This window comes from Bombus terrestris, chromosome 9, assembly GCF_910591885.1.
Source record: "Bombus terrestris chromosome 9, iyBomTerr1.2, whole genome shotgun sequence".
Taxonomy (NCBI): domain Eukaryota; kingdom Metazoa; phylum Arthropoda; class Insecta; order Hymenoptera; family Apidae; genus Bombus; species Bombus terrestris.
The window spans coordinates 1,750,460-1,771,011 of record NC_063277.1 but is presented as its reverse complement, the minus strand read 5'-3'; the positions used below and the strand labels follow the sequence as shown (position 1 = coordinate 1,771,011).

The following is a 20,552-nucleotide window of genomic DNA, read 5'->3' as shown; positions in this document are numbered from 1 at the left end:
AAGTAGCAGAGGATATAAAAAAAAAAAAAATAGCACCATAATAATAATAATAGTAGAGAAGGAATTTTCTCACTGATAATACAAATCAATTTTTTTCTTATATGTATGATTATTATCATTGTATTATTATTTTATATTTAACTAATATCTAATAAATATTATATAATATAAATATTCTTTTCATTATTAACAACTTTTATAAACCCTAAAATTATACTATAATTTTAGTTTTTCAGTACAAAATTTAACAATAATATAATATTTGAAACGTTTCAATCATGAATAATATTTTGTGCATGATAGTATTTACATATGTATATTACAGATAGTGTTAATAGTTACAATTTTTTAATGAATTAGAAAAACAAAAAACAAATTTAATTTCCTGGTAAATGTTATATTTCATATACGCCATATAATGTACGTCAAATATAAAAGTGTTAAATATATATGTGTAGATAGTTGATTTGAAAGTTGTAATTTTATTAAACTTTTTTGTTGCAAATAATATGTACATATTTAATAAAGGTTCATAATTAATATTTATTTTTAATTAATTGTTGTACATTAATAATCAACAATATTTTTCCATACCAAATGAAATATTGTATATGTATTTACTTTAAATAAATTGTATATGTATTTACACATTTAAATTGTATGTAATTGTATATATTGTATATGTATTTTAATTAATTGTATTTAATTTACATTTAAATTGTATGTAATTGTATATATTGTATATGTATTTACTTTAAATAAATGGTGAAAATTTATGGAAAGTAGTTTAGTCTAGTCATGGAGTAAACTCAGTGGTTTAGTTCATATTCTTTATCTTGAATGTTTTCATCAAGAGTGACGTTAGATACAAAATTCTAACTTCTCGATCGCAACGTTCGATTTGTAAAGGACAACTTTTGACATTAAAGGCCTCCTCCTTCCAGTGGTGGTTCAGACCTGTGTGTAAAACCATGATTGCGCTATACAAAACGCTGCAAACTTTGCTTTTACAAACATAGAAATACATATATATATGTGTGTGCTTACAAATGAAGTGAGGTTGTATCTTGACCGATCTGAAGCGAACTCTTTCTAATATTTGTTCCTGTTTAACTCTTTCTCCGCTAGATGGAGCATTTTTCCTAAAACTTTCCTAATTTCCACATGCCCTTCGGCAAAGGAATTTGCATCTTCAATCGTAGTCATTGCACAGCTGATCTTGTAGTGTCGTTTACGGTTTACAGTAATATTTTTTTTGTGTTTATATTATTACTCATGAAAAATTGATTGTAATAGAACACTACGGGTATTTAAAAGTTTATTTTATAATTGTTGATAATAATGTTTTACCGTTCTTTCAACATGGTGACGCATTCAAGAAAAATGTATTGAGAGCAAGTTAGTCAGTAATATTGAATGGGTGGGAAACATATCGACAAAATACACAGAAATAAAGATCGTGAGAATAATTTGTTTTGGTGTTGAGTTTCATTTCTTGAACTATAGTTAGCGGGTATGGTATATTTGTCAGATACCTGGGGTATGGGAGAAACAAAATCGCAGTGCCACAATACAAATAGTAGTTCCTCCTTTCTGCAGGAGAATGATGAAGTTGCGTTACTACCGCTTAAGAATCAGGTAAGACGATAATTTATCTTATTGGTGTGTACTAACTTCTTTAAATAAAATAACGTCTGAAATATTCTGTTTGTCATTTGTTTTTCATTGTTTCACTTTTCAGTCACACTATACATAGTGTTGATTCTTGGTGTGAACAATTTTTGTTTTTGCTTGATTTTATTGTAAATCACATCAAACTGTTCAATTGGTGTGTATATATATATATATATATATATATATATATATATATGTAAATGTAAATAAAATGTAAAATGTAAATGTAAATATCTGTGTAAATGTAACTTGTAATGAAACATCACATTGTTTTTGTTTTCATTTCATTTTATTTACAGGAAGAATAGTAATAATATTAAATGAATGGAAGTAAATTAACAGCTCTATTATTTATAGTGACTTGTAGTTTACTTATAAAATTTTATTACATATTTTTCAAATTACATATAATCTTACAAATTACATGAATATTTAATCAATGTATATGGTATTTTACTAGTTTTGTTGCATACATTTAGAATCTAATTGTATATTGTGGACAACATTTAATCCCATAATAAAGCAATAACTTTTTATAGGTTGGTGGACATACCAGATTGCTTTTACTCAATCAGAATACTATTTGTAAACCATTAAACTGCAGAGAACTTGACTTTTATCAAAACATTCCACAAGACATTCAAATTTTTGTTCCAAAATTCAAAGGTAAAATGGCTTTATTGTTTTCTATCTTTATAATTCTATATTATATTTAATTAAAATATTAAACTTTTTGTATTATATAAATTTGTGTTTAGAGATAAGAAATATGTTTGTCTAAAGCAAATGAATTGTACAATTAAATCTTTATGATAAAAGTTTAAAATTGAAACAATTTAAAATGGATTAAGATAGTCTGTAGACATATATTTTTGCTTAACATATAGCGGTAATCAGTAGTGGAAAGTAGGAGTTTTAATAATTTAATGTTATTTTTTCAATGTTTCAGGTGTTTTACAAGCTTCTAACAGCAGTGAGGTTACATTAGACAAACGTTATAGCCCAAGCTTTAGAGAACAAGATAATAATAGACAGGGACACAATTCAAGTAAAAGAAAGAGAGAAGATGTATTAAGGTTTGTGTTTGAATGATTTTTAATAAATTGTATCAAAGTTACATTACATAAATGAATGCATAGAATACTTTTAGGTTATTGAGGCAACAAAAAAAAATGAAAGTAAATTTTACGTATCACAATCTCTTTGTTGTAGAATGAAAATTCACCGTGACAACACATTAGGAGGGATATTAAAGCCAGAAATGCATTTGGAAAATGCATCAAACAGGCAGTGTATGTACAATATGCAATTTGTCAAATTTCAAAGAAAAGAATGATAAGAATGATGCAATGTAAAAGATGTGCCCTTTGTAAATTACTTTTTTCTTTCTATTTTTCTATACAAAAGCAGATTTTCTTTTACTGGAAAATATAACATCACAATATATTCATCCGTGTATATTGGATCTGAAAATGGGGACCAGGCAACATGGTGATGATGCATCTGCCGAAAAACGTAGTAAACAAATTGCAAAGTGTGCTGCTAGTACATCAGCCTCGTTAGGTGTTAGACTATGTGGAATGCAGGTTTGTTGTAGTATTTACCTTAAAATCTGTACAGTATCAAATACTAATATAAATAATATATGTTACAGGTTTATCAAGCTGATACCGATCATTACGTAAAAAGAGATAAATACTGGGGCAGGGAGTTAAATGAAGAAGGTTTTAAAGCAGCATTGTATAGATTCTTTCATAATGGCTTTTATTTACGAACGTTGGTCATCGAAAAAGTGGTATCACGGTTAGAACAATTACGACGTGCGATTGAAAGGCAAAGCAGCTACCGATTTTATTCGTGGTAAGTTTTCTCAAATATACTATTGGAATATTTTCAAGAACTTTATTTTACATACAAATATATCTGAATTGAATCACACAAATCATTCGAATGTTTGAAATTTTATAATTTAAAAATCAATAGAAAATGTGATATTTTAATATATGATATTTAGTATATTAGAAATGTTCTCTTTTAAATTTGTTTCAGTTCATTGTTAGTCGTTTACGAAGGTTATCAAAAGGATTTTTCGGGATTCGGCCATTCATCGTCTGCATTACAGATGAATGAAGAATCAATCAGTTCTACCTTCGTTAACGATGGTCCTCATACGTCTGATGGTTGTTACGACGGTGATATAAATAACAGTTCTCCAGATTGTAATGTTACTATGGAAAAGGAAATCAGCCAAACGAATACTTTGCGCAGGGGATTTGCTGAAGCGACAGTTAAAGAGACCAAACGTGTCGCCAGTTTTTACCCTACAAGGTTTGTGATCGACTCTTTTTTGCTCATTAGCGTGTATACATTGTCGTTGATATTTATGAATAAAAAATTATTGCTCGTTCCGTCTTGATTTGCTATAAATATTAATATTCGTAAATTATTATTTCTTAATGCGTACAATAAAACTTTTTCAGACAATACATAGACTTGAAATTAACGTGAGTGTACTTCGATACGTATGACACACGATTTGATTACGATTTTCTTGAAATCTATTTGCAATAAAAGGCGATTCAATATGGAACGAACTAAATTAAATTCCTAACGTTGTGATGCTGTTAAGATTCGATGGCAGAGTAATTTTCAGGTGCAATATTTCTTTATACGCTTTTATTTATTTATTTATTGAGTAATTTACTCATTAATTTATTGATTTATTAGCATATTTGCTGTTTTTATGTATTGTTTTGGTGTATTACAACACTAGGAATATAATAGATACTTTCTTTATTTTTTTGTTTCGAATATTATAATTAGATAATAATTGAACATAGAAACATAAACATTCTGATTTAATACGTTTAACCCTCCGATATATGTATGTATTAAGTAGAAGTCGAAACATGCGCGTTATCTGGTGAAGTATGTAATTATAAGATATCGGATTACGCGCGTATTTCATTCGATACATCTTTTGATATTTCGTCTGAATCACGTCATACTTGTACATTACTTTCCCTTTCTTCTTTTTTCTTCTTTTCTTTCCTTCTCTCTTTCCCTTTTTTGCGCTACTTTTCCTCCTTTAAATAAATAATTCATTAAAACTTGTACCATTCTCGAAGTAATCAAAGGAAGTCAATTATATTTCATTAAATTTAAAGTAACCTGCATATAACAGGATGTTAGTAATTCTGTAAATATATTCTAAAATTGAAGGTATAACATACTCCATCAGAAAATTGGAGGGTTAGTTATTACGACGATTCTAATATATTCGAATTGTTTATTTCAATTACATGTTGTTAAAAATCGGTTTAGAGAAAATATCGCACGTTCAACGCCTTAGTGTATTAATATTTGATGTTTTCAACGATTAAGACTATCGTATGTAGTGTAACGTTAAAAGTAGTTCCTGTGTGAACAATTAGATCATTACATGTATATACGTAGAAGTATTTATAAAATATCTTAATAATATAAAAGAGACTTTTTGGTGAATCCTCATTCATTTCTTACTACTACTAGTATGTATTTACATACGACTGATTAATGATCTGTTTTTTAATGAATTTCTATTAATCATCGAAGCTGGCGTAAGACCAATTTGTATTCGAGTCGCTGAAATTAATAAATTAAATGCTTAGATAGCTTAGAATTGATGCAAACTCTATGTATCTTGGAAAAATTGGAGAAATTTATCAGTGAAGAGTAGATAATCATAAGCTACCTTTTATGGTATTGTTACACTAACAAACTGACAGTGTGATATTTTCGTTATTTAAGCATGTATATTTCTGTGTACCATCACTTTTTAGAAAACTGCTCTTTATTACGGCCGAACTATAATAAAGCGCGGCAATACCAGTTCCTAATCGAGCCCGATCAGTTTCTTACTAGGGGAGGATCAGAGCTGAAAATGGTGGATTTCAAAATCCTTTCGTAGGTATATTGTTGCTCAAGAGTAGAGTAAAAGCTCTACAAAAGTTATTAGGAGCAAATATTTAAACATTAAAATCAAAGGAGTTAAAGGGATATTTACATTGTATTGCATATATATATGTATGTGTATACGTATACGTATATGTATACAAAGAATGTTTCATAAGATGTGTAGTGTATTAATGAAATAGTAGACTTCTTAACCTGAACTGAATCATTCTCTGCGTTTTAAATGCAATTCACGTTTAAACAAACTATCAGATGCATTTTAGGACTAATTATCGTGCATCGCGTTTTGGTATCTTTAATAACTTGCATCTACAATGTACATGTTCACTTGTCTTCTTCTGTATTTTATATGTTACATTTTTCATATAATTATCGAGGAATATGATAAAGTGTCGTAAGAAAACTATGTGTGTAATTTTCAGACACATTAGATGGGTAGACATAGCCGAGAATAGTTTAAATACATATTATCGTAGTCAATTTCGTTGATCGATGAACCGATGATATGATCAGTCGTTGTTCAGAATTGAAAACATCAAGAATCTTCTTATTTAGTTTTATTTGATCGATCTTTTATTTTTATTTTTCGGTAGTGTTGTAACTTATTTTAACGTTACATTCTCAGCCCGCATATATGCATACGTGGCACATATACGTGCGTGCGTGTTCACTTTTCAACAGTTCATGAGTATATTTCCATAATTTAAGTTGATTTAACTTCACATTTTGTAGTAAACGAAATCAAATATACAAGACGTTCAGTAAGTGGTGAATTTTGTTACATGAGAAATAAATTTATACAAATTGCTCGTTTAATTTATCTTTTCGAGTTTAAAATATGTATGTATATGTGTAAAAAAAGCTACTATATATATATATATATATATCGTGTGCGTTTGCGCACGTGCACACACGACCCTTTATTTTATGGTATAAACGATATAAGGAGACGAATTACCAGTTATAGATACGTGTTATAGAAACGTTAAATAATACTATATTATCAAAACTATATTATAATTATTTTATTACGAAATTAACTTTATAACGCGAACAAATTGTAAAAATAATATACTTGGATGCTTTTATAAAAAATGCAAATTAAATGATATAAAATTAAGATATTAGATTTGAAAGTCGTAAATTCTCTCATAAGATACAGTAGTATGCCAAGGTATTCACAATCATATTGAACACACAGTAAAATAAATGAAAAATTTCTGATTTTACCATAAAATAAAAAAGAAATTTCCTGAAAGGTATTACCATTTACTTTGCATCCTGTATATTAAGATATAAACATTCTCTTTTACTCGACAATATATGACCCACAGGGCCTGCATGCCCGCTACGGTTGGGGCAGTAAAAGGGTTATTAATAGATGGTAAGAGGTCATATACATTGTACCATGTGAGATCTAATGATGGGGCTGTGTCAAAACTTCGTTGTATTTCCTCGATAAATAGAATTGAATCTAAAAATTGTCTAATCATTAAGTAAAGTTCCTAAAACTGAATGAAATTTTAGATTATTCATACAATTAAGATTTCTTTTATTTCTATTATTATTATTATTATTCAAAATATTTCCAAAGTCAATGTGAAGAACAAGATTTCGTGCTATCCTGTTTAGTTAACTTATGTTTTAATTACATTTAGTTTCTTTCGACGTGATTAAATAGCCAATGTATTTTACACATTTATTACGTATATTTTTATGATTTTACTTGATGAAAATTGAGTAATAATTGTACAAAAAATGGAAAAAATAATAGGACATGATATGCGACGTTTGTTGTATTAATTCCATTGATTAAGGAAGGTTAACCGATCATTCGGTTTTATTGCACTTACTATAAGCTTAATAATAATTGTAGGGTAGAAATTTCGATGAAAAATAAATATTACGTGTATAGTGTATTTGCATACATGAAGATCGCGTGTTCATTATTGAGAAATTGCGAATTTTTTGCGCGGCCCATATTATATATTTTACTAATTTCAATATTAGACAATATTTGAAGAGAGGCAAATGAATCGAGCAATAATTAAGTTAATACGTTCTATGCGATGATCCACTGACAATCCCAGCAGCGAGGAGACAGTTTTCGTCGAATCTGCGGACAGCTTGATCGACAGGGTGCTTCATTCTCCGAGATACGAACAGTGGATGCTTTACGGCACTACAAACGATGAATTTTATTTTGGACAAAGCTCGGACAATGAGACGCAAGATACTAGTTCCGATACAGAAATTACGTCGGATTCTGGATCACAGTGGCAAAGACGCGGACATCGGTTATTTCACATTTACAAGAGGGACGAGAGAATAGAAGGGGAACTTGAATGTGCCAATATGTCAAACAGGTATTAAGAATAATTAAATATTCGATATGTATGAATTTATCAAGCTGCCAAATCGACAGTATTTACAATTATTAAACGGGAAACAAATGATATTTAAATTTACTTCGTAGATATACCTCGTATCCTTATCGTTCGAAGAAGATGAAACAGAAATCTCAGGAAGCACGAGTCGATGTAAGAATGATTGACTTTGCACACACGACTTTTGTTCATGGTTCTACCGTGGCTTGTAACTCGTCTCCTACTCCTATGGTGTACCAAGGCCCGGACTGTGGTTTTCTAACTGGTCTCGACAGCTTAAAACGGCTTCTCCTTGAAATTTTGACCGAAGATTAATTCATAAACACTCGACCACTATCTATTCCGTTTTTACGTGTAAAGAGTTGAGAGAAATGCGTTGAAAACAACTAAAAGATTGGTGACGAAACTTTGATTATTAAACCTGATTGATTTCTATGAGATCGATCTGTACATATGTATTTCCAACGTATGTAATTTTAAGTAACAAAGTTCCACTCTAAGTATACGAGCGAAGTAAACGCGTGGAGCTAACGAGTGTATGATAGCAGTAAGATATGCGACAACGAACTGAAATCACAGAGTATTATTTAATTCACATGAATAAATATATTCGTGTGTGTATATATACGTATGTGTATGTGCGTGCGTGTATGTGTACATAGCTCGTATATTTTGCGTGAGAGTTATACGGTTACAACATATGTACATATAATTCTTAATACACAAAATTTAAAAAGAGCTACTTTTAATAAATCGTGTACTTGTATTCTTGTTTTTTTCATTTTAGTAAGATTACACAGTCTGTAGATTGCTAAATGATTGTATTTGACGGGAATTCTATCGACATTTTCTATCGATATTTGTACAAATTATGTGATAAAAAATAAATCATTTAAATGATTTGATATCGCAGCCTGTCACGCAGTCTATAATTTTTATAAGCTAAATAATGGCTCATTCCCGATACAGTCTTCGATCTATTGCTAAATCATTTTCATATTAAAATTGGTGATAATTTGCTGCGCGATGATTGCGAGATCTTTTACTTTCTCGCCTTTTTTTAACCGATCGATCATGGCAGATTCGAATGGTCTTTCTTCTACTTTTCCCCACCTCCTGCGCGTATCGATCTTCTTGAAGGTAACGGAGTTGTGTTACTCCTAGGAAACCATTGCCTGGTACTAAATCGTATCCAGTTATCGATGAAACGCGAAAGGAAGACGGTAACACGCGAAACGCTTTTCGTTTACGATTATAAAGAGGTTTCACAGTGTGTTTCTTTGCTAATATATATATTGTGAAATCTTATTGTCGGGCAGTTTTCATTCGTTTCAACAAAGATCCAAGTTTATTTCGCGAACCTTGATTATCGTGGTTTATAAAACAATTTTTTGAATTATACTAAAAACAAAGCTGTCGAGGATCTATTCGATGAAAACATAGCTTTGAAAATCCTTCCGATCCTTTCTTTTCTTTCTTCCTTCCTTCAAATCATAACAGAGTAATTAAGTAACTAACACAGTAACTGAATAACGATAACTAAACGATATATTTGTAACATATATCGTTGCTTGGTGCATTATGTTCACAAAATTACAAACACTATCTATATTCAAGTAACCAAGAATTATCATATAAGAAAGGACTTTTACTCAATTATAACGCGTGTAGCACACTCTGCGATATGCAGTATACAGCTTTTGGTATATATATACGTATACATGCATATACGTTTCTTATGTACTAGTAGCGCGACTTTCGTATTACTGATTGCATTTTCGTTCGCGTTTAAATTTTATTACAAATGAACTGCAAAGAAATTCTACGTTATAAAAAGTTTCGATCGAAAAGTGCGAATGCCGAAAGAAAGGGATGAAAGCAATGGAAGCGATGGAGGCGTTGATTTAACACGATAATTTGAACACATTACGTTTAAAAAGTTCGGTTGGAAAATGGTCTTCGATTCAGTATCTGAAGAACAGAGAAAACAATTTTTTAGAGAGAGTTATGCCGCTCACTTGCCTGGGTAAGATCCGACGGGTCATATGCATACCTGTGAGAATAATACCGATGTTATATCCGATGACGTATCGCGTAATTTAAGAATCATCTTTTTCTCTTTGGTCCCCCGTTTCAAGATGGTATCGAATTTCCACCTGCGGCAAACACCTGCATCACCATCGAACAGCATTAATTCAATTTGCAACGTTTACCATTTACGCTAAATATTTCCTGGTAGCACCGTTTATTTTTGGTTGCGCAACACGCACGTTACAGCACGGCTTTTCAAGATACATACAAACAAACGCGCTGTTAAGCTCGAACCCGGTTGGAATGGTTTTACAAAAGGGGAACTTTAACGTTGTGCTTCGGAATAAAAGAACTATTTATAACGCTGCTTCGATTAGATAAAAGGAAGAACAAGCTTCAGGAAAGAAATTGAACGTAACTTTGGTTTTCCAGGATAATCGAACGTGTGCCGTGCACGGTAGGTAATTAAACCACAACGTGCATATCACCTCATCCCTTTCTCGCGAAATATCTCTACCCGTCTATCGTTCTATTGACGATTATAACCAAAATATGATACATGATAACTAGAACAATGTCTCAAAATTGTCTATTGTGAAAAATGTTTCGATATTAGTGCCATGCTTCGATCGTTACATACCAATTATAATAGTAAGCCAGAATATCAATGACAGGTACTTTACTATAGGAAATACTATTTCAGAAGCAATCTAGTATCCAATAAGTGGACTTGTATGCGATAAGCAATTACCGATCTTAATGCACATGTATCAAATAAAACACTTCGCTTAAGCACTGCTTACCAAATAATTTATTTACTTTTACGCGGATCGATCCATCGATCAACCTATTCGAGTCGATTTATATCACATACTTGCATTTATATATATATATAGAATTTTTACGTAAAACGATAAACAATCAACTTATCGATGAGGAAAAGGTAGCTCGTTTGATCGATGATTTGAAATGTGACGTTCAAAGAAGAGAAATACAACAATTGTAACTAAATACATGTGACATACGTGTATTGTACATACAATGTTTCTGATACGATTGTTGTCACGTTTCGCCGGTCACCGCGAGGACAAGTTACGGATAGGCTTGGCTCGGGTCAACTTAAATTTAATGATTTCGATGGCACATATGCGCATTGCGTGCCTAATGATCAACCGCAACAAGTTGAACGATGCGTTTAACCGCGTCGACTTAATAACTTGTTTGTTGTTACATGGAATAAAATTTCTATATATTCGTTTATTTATATATACCTTCTGCGCCTGATAATTTTATTATGAATACATTATACCTTGTTCAATCATACTTTCAGCTATACCGGGCACTGTCCCACCCTTAAATTTCGAGTTGGAAAACGATTCGGTGCGTGCACTCAAGAAATTATGAAGGTAAGAGCATGTAATACATAAGCATTTGATTCTGCATTGAGGAAAAAAGAGAAAAGCAACGAAACAAAATCTTTATAAAGTTAATTAAAGTTTCCACGAGCGTATTGCATCATGCAGGAATTACTTCAAAAGAAAATCCTCAAGACAGGACCTTACAGACCCATCTCCGAGAAGGACACAAATGAAAACACGACGATTATTTACGAGAAAGATACCAACACAGATTGGAAAAGAGAAACGCATTTCTTCAAAGCACCACCGTACATTTTGGGATATACTGGTAAGTATATCATAGACCAGTAACTGTATTATAGATTGAGATACTATTTTATCATATTATATCGTTTTATAAAAGTAAATTAATATGCTTAATCGTTTGCTTGTAGGATACATTCCTGGGTTTAATAGTAGTTATGGTTTATCGTTTATGAGAGCCGTGGAAGAAGGTGCCAGAGAATGGCGCGAAAATCAAATTAAATTAAAAGCTCGTAGAGATCTTATGCAACCTAAGGTCGAAAAAAGCACTATCCCTAGACACTTTTTATTTCGACCGCGAGCTGATGACATAGATATACCAGTCGATCATGATCACGATTTTAATCACGATAAAAATCGACTAACCACGTTTCGTACGTAACATGTACTTCCATATGAACTTCATTGTAAATTTTCTTTTCAACTTCATTGTAAATCTCCGATAAAGGATTTCATAAAGTATGAGATCAGTCGTAAATATTAGATGAAACATCTTAATCAGCTTGAAATGAAAGATAAGAACGTTATTCTTACAGATTATGAAGTTTCTCCTGAAAGACCACCAATTGTAGGCTATACCGGTCATATTCCAGGTTTTAAGGGAGAAGTTGCACTTTCGAAAAGATATGCACAAGCTGCGAAGAAGGGATTGGAATTAGTTCGAAAAGAACGCGAACAAAGACTCAGTAAATTAAGAGACACTAATACGGTACAGAAAGCATTAAATGTGTCCCGTTTCAATGAAATTGGTCTCGCCGGAGCCTGATTTTTGGAATTCATCAAATTTTTAACAACGCAACATTTAATATACATATAAATTAACAATCTTCTTTAACTTAACTATATAACTTCCATCTGATTAGAACTATTTCATGAAATATAATTTACCTTTTTAATCTATTTTCATTTTTAAGACGCAGGTAACGGACGAAAATCCAAATAAAATTATTAATAATTTTTATCTCGACTTTCGTTTCTTTCTTGCATTTTTTCTTTTCTTTATTATAAGAAGAAGGAAACATAAGTGCATCTACAATCTTTTTTAGTTCTAATTTCCTTAATATTTCGATCAAAAACAGATCAAGATATTTTACTTGTATTTTTTAAATATAAATTAATCAACATTTGAATCAAGGAATTCTTGAAAATATTTTTTAACTAGAAATATTTTTTAAGAATAAGGTATGGAGAAAGTAAAAAATAATGCTATTTCCATTTATAAAGCATAAAGAAGCATTATCTCACATTTGAAATGGAATTTAGCAAACGTGTAAATTATTATGTACAGTAGATGTTCGAATGTTACTTGTAGGACACACATAGGTGTACACGCAATGCAAATCTTTCAATCTATTACATGTGTGCCATACATTGATAAATTATTAGGTTCGAGTATTAAAAAATTTTATATTGAAAAAATTATTTATTAAGATGTACGAAAGAACAATAAATTTCCGTATGTAAAAATATAATAAACGAATACATTTACCTTTATTTTTAATCAACAGTTAAGTTTCTTTTTTCCCCGGTAATCTATTTAATCTTTCTATTTCCATTTGGAATGCCTTTTTCCAATATTCTATAGTTAAAGTATTCGATCCATATGATAAAGATAATAATCTAGCCAATACCATTAATAAGTGTAAATGATCAGCATTTTTATTTTTCTGCTTCCATTGTATGAAATCATTTTGAATTTCCTAGAAGAAAAAATAATCATACATGTTATATTATGATATATATTTATTGTACACATGTACATATATGAAATATATTATAAAACAAAATATAAATAATTGCTGGAATAAATTATATGATTTGAAATAATATCAAATACCTTTATAACATCTTCATCGTTGAATTCAAATTTTGTATCTCGAATAGTTTCTAAATACTGTCGAATATTTATCAATCTATTTTCATCTTTCAAATACTGTTCAGCGATTTTTATTATTTGAGGATAAACGCTTTCTGATTCTGAATCTACTTTTAGTAGAACTTGAGTTTGACACTAGAATGAACGTATATTACTTATTGTTCATAAAAATATGAATGAATATGAAATGTTTTTAGTAAAAATTCTTCCATACAGGGATAAAAGATTTAGCTTCTGACAAAATTAAGACTGGAATATCCGTTTCGTATTCTATTTTATAAAATTCAAAATCATATGTAACTTTTTGAAAGTTAATCAAGTCGCAAATCGCGTTGTAATTTTCTCGTCCGACTTGTGTAATTTGACCAGTAGTTAGTCCTGTTTCGTCTATTACGAGATGTGTATTGTCGCTAAGTTGGAGTATTCCGCTGGTTAGCCTATTACACTCGTAATCTTTCCTGATAACAACGCAAGTATCTTAAATTATATAATGTAAAACTCTGTCAGGAAAATGGCTTACATTTGATAAAGTATTTACTTACTTTGGCAACAATGTCAAATTGTTTAAATTTTCTAATGTGATTTCCAACAAGTAACTTTTCTTGATGAATAAAGTTAAAAATTTATATAAATACTTTGGAAATTCCTTGCATTTAGTCACAGAAAAGTGTGTTATATTTAGTGGATAAGTACCAAGACAGAAGTAATCCCTCTTCATGTAACTAAAATGAAATAATGCTTTAAAAAATGAGTTATGAGTAATTCTTTCCTTCATAAAGAAAGAAAAACATTAAATAAGTTTACACTGATGAAAGTAAATGACAGATTAAGTAATCTGCAGCCAGGTGATCCCCAAATAAAAGTTGACTTAGTATTAAGTGAAGATCGCTTCTTATTAATTCTGCATTAGATATCACTTGAGAAGCAATCGTCATATCTTGTTTAGTTGAATGGATTATTTTTATAGCGTGTAATCGTGGAACAAGAGATACTGGTGGATGGTGCACAGTCATCTCAGCTTCTGTCATAGTTTCATCTGAATCATGAGCAATATTTAAAAGAGGATCCAGGGATATAAAACCTATTATTTCAATAACTTGATTCAGTTTTAAAGACATATCTTCGTATATCTGTAATTTATATATTAAAAGATATGTTAAACAATTTTAAACATTTATATACTATTTAAAAATCATTAATATTATATAAAAAATAAATGTTAAAAATTCATTAATAACCTTTACAATGCAAGCTTTACCATCGTCCATAGGAAATGGAAAATTTAATATATATTCCTTTGAAAATGCACTTTGTTGTCTTGTATTACATTTCATTGTTTCCATTTTTTCATTATTATCGATTGGTGATATTCTTCCTTTTTTTTGTATTAATTCCAAATAGTTTGTAGTCTCACTATTATCGTTGTCTAAACTTCTTTTGTGATTATTAGTGGATCTTATACTTGAATAATGTGACTGTTCATATGTTTCCTTTGCCCAATCATTTAAACCAGGAGTTGATATCACAATACATGTATGTCTTTCTGAATTTTGATTCTTTTCCGATTCCAACAAAATCATTTCGTGCGGCTAAAACATAAACAAATCATAATGTTTTAAGTAAACAAAGTATTAAATACCTATTCATTTTGAAATATTCATGTTAAAAATAAAATGATGTAGGCAGTTTTATACATGAGATAAGCTGTTCTTTTCACATCCCACACCTGAAACTGCCATATTTACTATCGGCCACATATCAATCTTAAATATACATATAAATTGAATATGTACAAAACAAAATGTATGGGAAGGCCTTATGAAATGAAACTTTAATCAAATAATCACCAAACATTTTGCAGAATCTGTATACATCCCACATTTTAGCTGGAATGTTTCAGTTTGAGTATTTTTGACTTCATACACTTGTAAGTAATATTCAGGATTGTGCATATCTTGAATCATTCCTTTAAATTTGACCAATTGACCATCCCTGAATGCATGAATAGGGGCATTATTTAGTAAGGGAATTTCTTTTAAAGCATCTAGATTTTCCAAGATCGCATTACAATTCGATTTATTTGCAATAAAATACTCTGGTGTCCAATCCGTTATTTTAGCCAAAGCTAAAAGACGAAATAAATGCTATTATGTTCTGTATTCTTCAAATAACTTCATTCGAGACTAATTTACTAAATATACTAGTACATACATAAAAAATATTTCTTAATACAAATAAAGAAACATTTACTCACAAATCATTATGAGGCTATGATAGTACTAGCGTAGTATCGAAGTTTTATTGCAATGTATCACAAACCAGTCTCGAATAATCTTCGAAAACAACAAAATATACATAAGTAAATAAAAATAAACGCGCAAAAATATAGTGTTCTGACAAATATTCAAAATCAAACTCTATCGAAAATAGGTCGACAAATGAAATATGTAAGTACATATAATGTAAGTAAATACAAATTTATCAATAGCACTTGCGTCTTTTTACACTGCAGAGTTCCATTTCTTACCGGTACGCAACAGTACGGTATGATTCAGACAAGTGCTAGATTCGTCCATATGCCACACGAGGCAATGTCGTACGATCGCACGATTCCCCCCACGCCGTATAACGGCGCGTTTTTCCCGCCAAGAGCACCGAAGACGATGCGTGCTGATAGCGTAGCCGTTGGACACAAGAGCCCTTTACTCTTAGTGTCCATTTTTTTAGTAAAATTTCGTCCATATAAGCATTGACGATCTCCTTACCCATTTTTAATAATAGCTCTGATAATAGATTATTATCAACTCACCGAAACGATAGCTTGATATACAAATCAACAAGTTATGATAGAAATTATAAATATCAAAATATCAAAATACAACAAAAAACTGTATAGAGTTCAATATTTACAATATTTCTAGCAGTGGAAGTAATTAATGTTAATATAAGTGGAAAATATCACATGATTCAATGTAAAAATATATTTATGATTTCAATTATTCACTGATTACATAGGAGAATAATGATATGTACAATAATATGCAATGTGGCTATATAATATAAATAACATTTAGCAATATTGAAATTATCCGTTTCATCTGTTTTGAATATGTACTTTATGAATAGAACAAAATGGAACAATAACAAAGTAAGATTGTACTAACTGCTAATTAGTATTAAAAAAATTAAATTCTGCTGCATACTTTATATCATACGAATTATATCTAATCAGGTCTCAAAAAATTTAGATATTATAATCTTCACCGATATTCACGAATTTTAAATCCCTCTGTTTCAATTTAACATATTCTCCTCTTATGGGAATGTTCGAATCGATTGAAACTGCGTTTCCAAATCCTTGTTCTGACAAATATATATTAGTTTTAATCAATGATGTTTCAGCTGTATCATTTTCGGAAGAGTTCTTTAATTCATTTATTAAATTTCCCTCAACTTTTTCATCTCTTTTAAAACATTCTTCGTGATTATCCTTAGTGGCGAAATTTTTTATTAGATATTCAGATTTATTTGACATATCACTTGTGACTTTGGTATTAGCTTCTTCTATTCTTATATTAATTTCTCGCTTTTCACGTTCATGATTCTCTAAAATATCTCTATGAATTAGTTGAACAGTTCCCTCGGACTTATGTTCTTCTAACGAATTCTCTACATTTGTTTGATTTCGTATTTTTAATGCGATTGGTAAGGAATATTGATGCTGTAATTTTTCTAACTTTGAATTTGACTTTCCTTGTAAATTAGAAATTATATTGCTAAAATTATTTTTATTATAGTCAGTTTCATTATTGTTTAGTCTTAAGTCATCAGTGGAAATAGATCTCTGTAATACTCGCTTTGTCAAAGCATTCAAGATAGGTCCTTTAAGTAATTTTTTTGAATTATTAGGACTCACTCCTACTTCCTTAAGCTTTTTATTATTTAACTTGTTGTCAAATAGCATTTGGTATGTACCCAATTGAATATTGTGCCTTTTATTCATGTTTTCATTGTTAGAAAAAGCTGACTTAAAAGTTTTGTCATTGATATTTTCCCTTTGGTTTTTGGAGGATTCATTTTCGTTATTATTACTTATGATTGTAGAATTCATTTTTGCTTGTATGACAGATTTTCCACTAAGAACCTTTAAATCATTTTTGCCTTTTTTATGTTCCTCTGTATCTTTTTGCTTCTGCCTCTTAATTTCTTGTTTTTGTTCTTTAAGATCTTTTAATATTTCTTTCTGCTCTTCCATCATTTGCAGTTGTTCTTGTTTGTGTTTTTCTAAAGTTTTTCTAAGTTTTTCATGTCTTTCTGCAACTAACATATTGGCAGCCTCTGCGTAAGCAGCTAGTTCTGAATCTTCTTTTTTAATTGCATCAGAATTTATAAGATTATAGTGTTTTCTTTTATCTATAAAACTTTCTTTCTTCTTCATGTGATTAATTTCTTCCTTATCTTCAGTGGCAACTTTTGTTGTTATTATAGCATCATTTTTTACTAAATTGTTTGATTCTTTATGAAAATCTGTATCTACCGTTTTTATTTGATCAACTATTTTTTTAATAACTGGAGCAAAAGTAACTAATATATTGTCAATAGACTTTTGTGTTTCTGCTATTGACTTTTCTGTAATAACAATACGTTCAACTGGTATTGGCGGTTCTTGTCGCATATCATTTGCCTGCAGATTTAAAGAATTCTCAGGAACATTTAAGCCTGATAACTGACTCATTTCCTCTGAAAATTATTAATGTAATTATTATCACAATATTATTGCTACTACTATCATCATTGCCATTACTATTATTACTGATATCACTATATATTTCAATTTTAAACTAATAATAACTATATAGTACCCTTAATATTTGGAAGAATTTCAGGATTATTAGGAACATTTGCTATTGCATTAATATTATCCTTATTTAAGTTTAATGGTATACTATTTATTTGATTAGCAGGATTGTTTGTTGGTGTTAATATCTTTATATTAGTAGATTCTTCTAACGCATACAAATTTGCATATGTGCTCAGAATCATAATACAGATACCAACAAACATGATTACCTAGAAATACATCGATAAGGAAATATTAAAGAGAAATAATTAGAAAATAATATAATTTTTGTATTTGCTTAATCATCTCACTTGAGCTAATAATCTCTCATTAGTATGTTTACTACTAATAGATATGAAGAATATTGCCGGAAATATCAAGCAAATCATTACACCAATGGTAGATCCTACTAAACCAAGAACAAATTCAATATTTGGTATTAGAATGCCAGTTACCAGAGAAACAGCTACAATTATGATGGTAAGACATCTAAATCTTGTTTCTGGCAAATAATTTATAGAGGGTTCATGAGCATACACCTGTAAGAAGTTATATATGAAACATTTAAATTTATTGCTTCATTATTATAATATACTGCTATAATTAATACAAACCCTGCGAAATAAGAGAGAGTTTAGACTTGCACGGCATGGAAATATGACTAGAGGAAAACTAAATGCAATTGAAAACACAAATCCCATTTTAATCATTTCAGATGACAAACTGGGTTCAAAGCTCATTAATATATTGCCTGTAAATTTAATAATGGATAAGTAAAATATATGAAGAAAGGATGTTTAATTTAAAACAACAAATACCTGTAAATGGTTGTGTACAAAATGCAATATAACCAAAGAATCCAACACAAAGATATACAATAGTACATATATTTAATGCACCTCGTACAACTTCATTCATTTTCTCTAAAGATACATTTGGTATAGTTTCATAGATTTCAAATAGTTGGGTTTGACAAAATAAAGCCATAGAAAAGATAGGTATGCATTGAAGTATACCAGATGGTCTCCAATAATATACATGTTCATACCAATCTCCAGCAAAAATATGCTGCATAGATTCTGTTATTATCTACGAAAAAGATAAAAAATGTAATAAATTAACATTGCATTGTTTTTATAATAAATAATGTCAAATTATTCACCTTTAATACAAGACAAAGATAAAAGATAATGGTAGCAGTACAAAGAGTAGACAAACTGTCAATATTCCTAAGCAATCCCAAGGGTAAAACTATGAAAATGCTTGTTGTTATAAGTAAACTAGTCCTAATATCCTCTGGTTTCTTATCTATCACTTTTCTTACAATTTGTGGTCCTAAATCACCCATAATAACAAAGAAAGCAATACATGTTCCCACAAGAAAACCAATGATAAATAATTCCACTAAAAATTTGCCCATATGACCAAACGCATGGAAAGCCAAAAGTTCAAAATTTCGTCTTCTAGACATCACAGCTGATTTAATAAGAAAATGACAAGCAAGTCTAGACAAAGTACTACTCAATATCAAGACTACAATAGCTAAAACAATACCGCATTGCTTGAAACAAAATGGCATTGCAAGAACGCTTACTCCAATGATGCTGTTTGCAAGAGTCATAACATGTGGCATTTGAGAAATCATTTTGGTGGTTTTTATATTTTTTTAGTAAACCTACGCAGTTTCTATATCTTTAGTCAGAATTATGTTTTGTCTAGCATTAAACTTTTCTTTTTCAAATCAATATTTTCAGCAAATAGGAATGTTATAATATTTAATAGATATTTAAAGACTCTATAATGCGTATAAATAATAATTATTTACGTATTCTTTTCAAATGCTTTTAAAATATAAAATACCCTGATTATGAGGTTAGATTTATCATTCCGTTAACCATCAATATATAACCAACAGTATTACATGTAAAACAAATAATGTAATTTATTGTCATGTTGGACGTATCAAAATCGTGATACGAAGGTCACGCTTTTGATAAAACACAATTTTTTATAGTGACAGTTGGAAAATACCACCGACCGTTCTGTTGACCATTCAAAACTACCACCATTTTGACTCGACAAGTTCTATTAAGCATGCTCTATTAATTTGTGTCTATCACAAGGAAAAG

The 20,552-nt window shown here is 30.0% G+C and overlaps 4 protein-coding genes across 22 annotated transcripts; 2 read left to right on the top strand and 2 right to left on the bottom strand.

The window, feature by feature from the left end:
- Positions 1-1,192: 1,192 nt before the first annotated feature.
- LOC100652064 (inositol hexakisphosphate kinase 3) lies at positions 1,193-8,781 on the top strand. Of its 3 annotated transcripts, none has more exons than XM_048408695.1 (9): positions 1,193-1,638; positions 2,214-2,340; positions 2,624-2,750; positions 2,887-2,966; positions 3,082-3,260; positions 3,329-3,534; positions 3,724-4,002; positions 7,722-7,994; positions 8,105-8,781. In XM_048408695.1, the coding sequence occupies exons 1-9, from the start codon at positions 1,516-1,518 to the stop codon at positions 8,328-8,330; spliced, it is 1,620 nt and encodes a 539-aa protein (XP_048264652.1). In that variant the 5' UTR covers positions 1,193-1,515; the 3' UTR covers positions 8,331-8,781. The 3 variants fall into 3 exon arrangements, with proteins under 3 accessions (XP_048264652.1, XP_048264650.1, XP_048264651.1); XM_048408693.1 differs by having other exon boundaries at positions 7,719-7,994; XM_048408694.1 differs by having other exon boundaries at positions 1,194-1,638; positions 3,085-3,260; positions 7,719-7,994.
- LOC100648788 (mini-chromosome maintenance complex-binding protein) lies at positions 7,314-16,434 on the bottom strand. Of its 9 annotated transcripts, none has more exons than XR_007225153.1 (12): positions 16,111-16,434; positions 15,431-15,708; positions 14,822-15,172; positions 14,388-14,713; positions 14,126-14,305; positions 13,798-14,041; positions 13,545-13,718; positions 13,197-13,407; positions 12,242-12,342; positions 10,069-10,184; positions 8,111-8,306; positions 7,314-7,810 (listed from the first exon to the last, which is right to left on the bottom strand). XR_007225153.1 is itself a non-coding variant. In XM_048408692.1 (8 exons), exons 1-8 carry the CDS (start codon positions 16,157-16,159, stop codon positions 13,216-13,218), a joined length of 1,794 nt encoding a protein of 597 aa, XP_048264649.1. In that variant the 5' UTR covers positions 16,160-16,434; the 3' UTR covers positions 13,111-13,215. The 9 variants fall into 9 exon arrangements, 1 of the variants encoding a protein (XP_048264649.1); XR_007225157.1 differs by lacking the exons at positions 7,314-7,810; positions 8,111-8,306 and adding exons at positions 8,820-9,986; positions 15,838-15,916; XR_007225154.1 differs by lacking the exon at positions 10,069-10,184.
- Positions 9,912-13,208, top strand: LOC100648679 (protein FAM166B). 3 transcript variants are annotated; one of them, XM_020864377.2, is made up of 5 exons: positions 9,912-10,041; positions 11,377-11,452; positions 11,570-11,732; positions 11,839-12,081; positions 12,244-13,208. In XM_020864377.2, exons 1-5 carry the CDS (start codon positions 9,968-9,970, stop codon positions 12,471-12,473), a joined length of 786 nt encoding a protein of 261 aa, XP_020720036.2. In that variant the 5' UTR covers positions 9,912-9,967; the 3' UTR covers positions 12,474-13,208. The 3 variants fall into 3 exon arrangements, with proteins under 3 accessions (XP_020720036.2, XP_003397408.2, XP_012166834.2); XM_003397360.4 differs by lacking the exon at positions 9,912-10,041 and adding an exon at positions 10,181-10,503; XM_012311444.3 differs by lacking the exon at positions 9,912-10,041 and adding an exon at positions 10,181-10,503 and having other exon boundaries at positions 11,533-11,732.
- A 115-nt stretch (positions 16,435-16,549) lies between the features above and the next one.
- Positions 16,550-20,504, bottom strand: LOC105666027 (putative sodium-coupled neutral amino acid transporter 10). 7 transcript variants are annotated; one of them, XM_048408667.1, is made up of 7 exons: positions 20,345-20,504; positions 19,586-19,674; positions 19,242-19,512; positions 19,038-19,174; positions 18,735-18,962; positions 18,446-18,653; positions 16,550-18,323 (listed from the first exon to the last, which is right to left on the bottom strand). In XM_048408667.1, the coding sequence occupies exons 1-7, from the start codon at positions 20,373-20,375 to the stop codon at positions 16,828-16,830; spliced, it is 2,460 nt and encodes an 819-aa protein (XP_048264624.1). In that variant the 5' UTR covers positions 20,376-20,504; the 3' UTR covers positions 16,550-16,827. The 7 variants fall into 7 exon arrangements, with proteins under 7 accessions (XP_048264624.1, XP_020720033.2, XP_048264625.1 ...); XM_020864374.2 differs by having other exon boundaries at positions 19,586-19,758; positions 20,455-20,503; XM_048408668.1 differs by having other exon boundaries at positions 19,586-19,758; positions 20,018-20,488.
- Between the last annotated feature and the right edge of the window lie 48 nt (positions 20,505-20,552).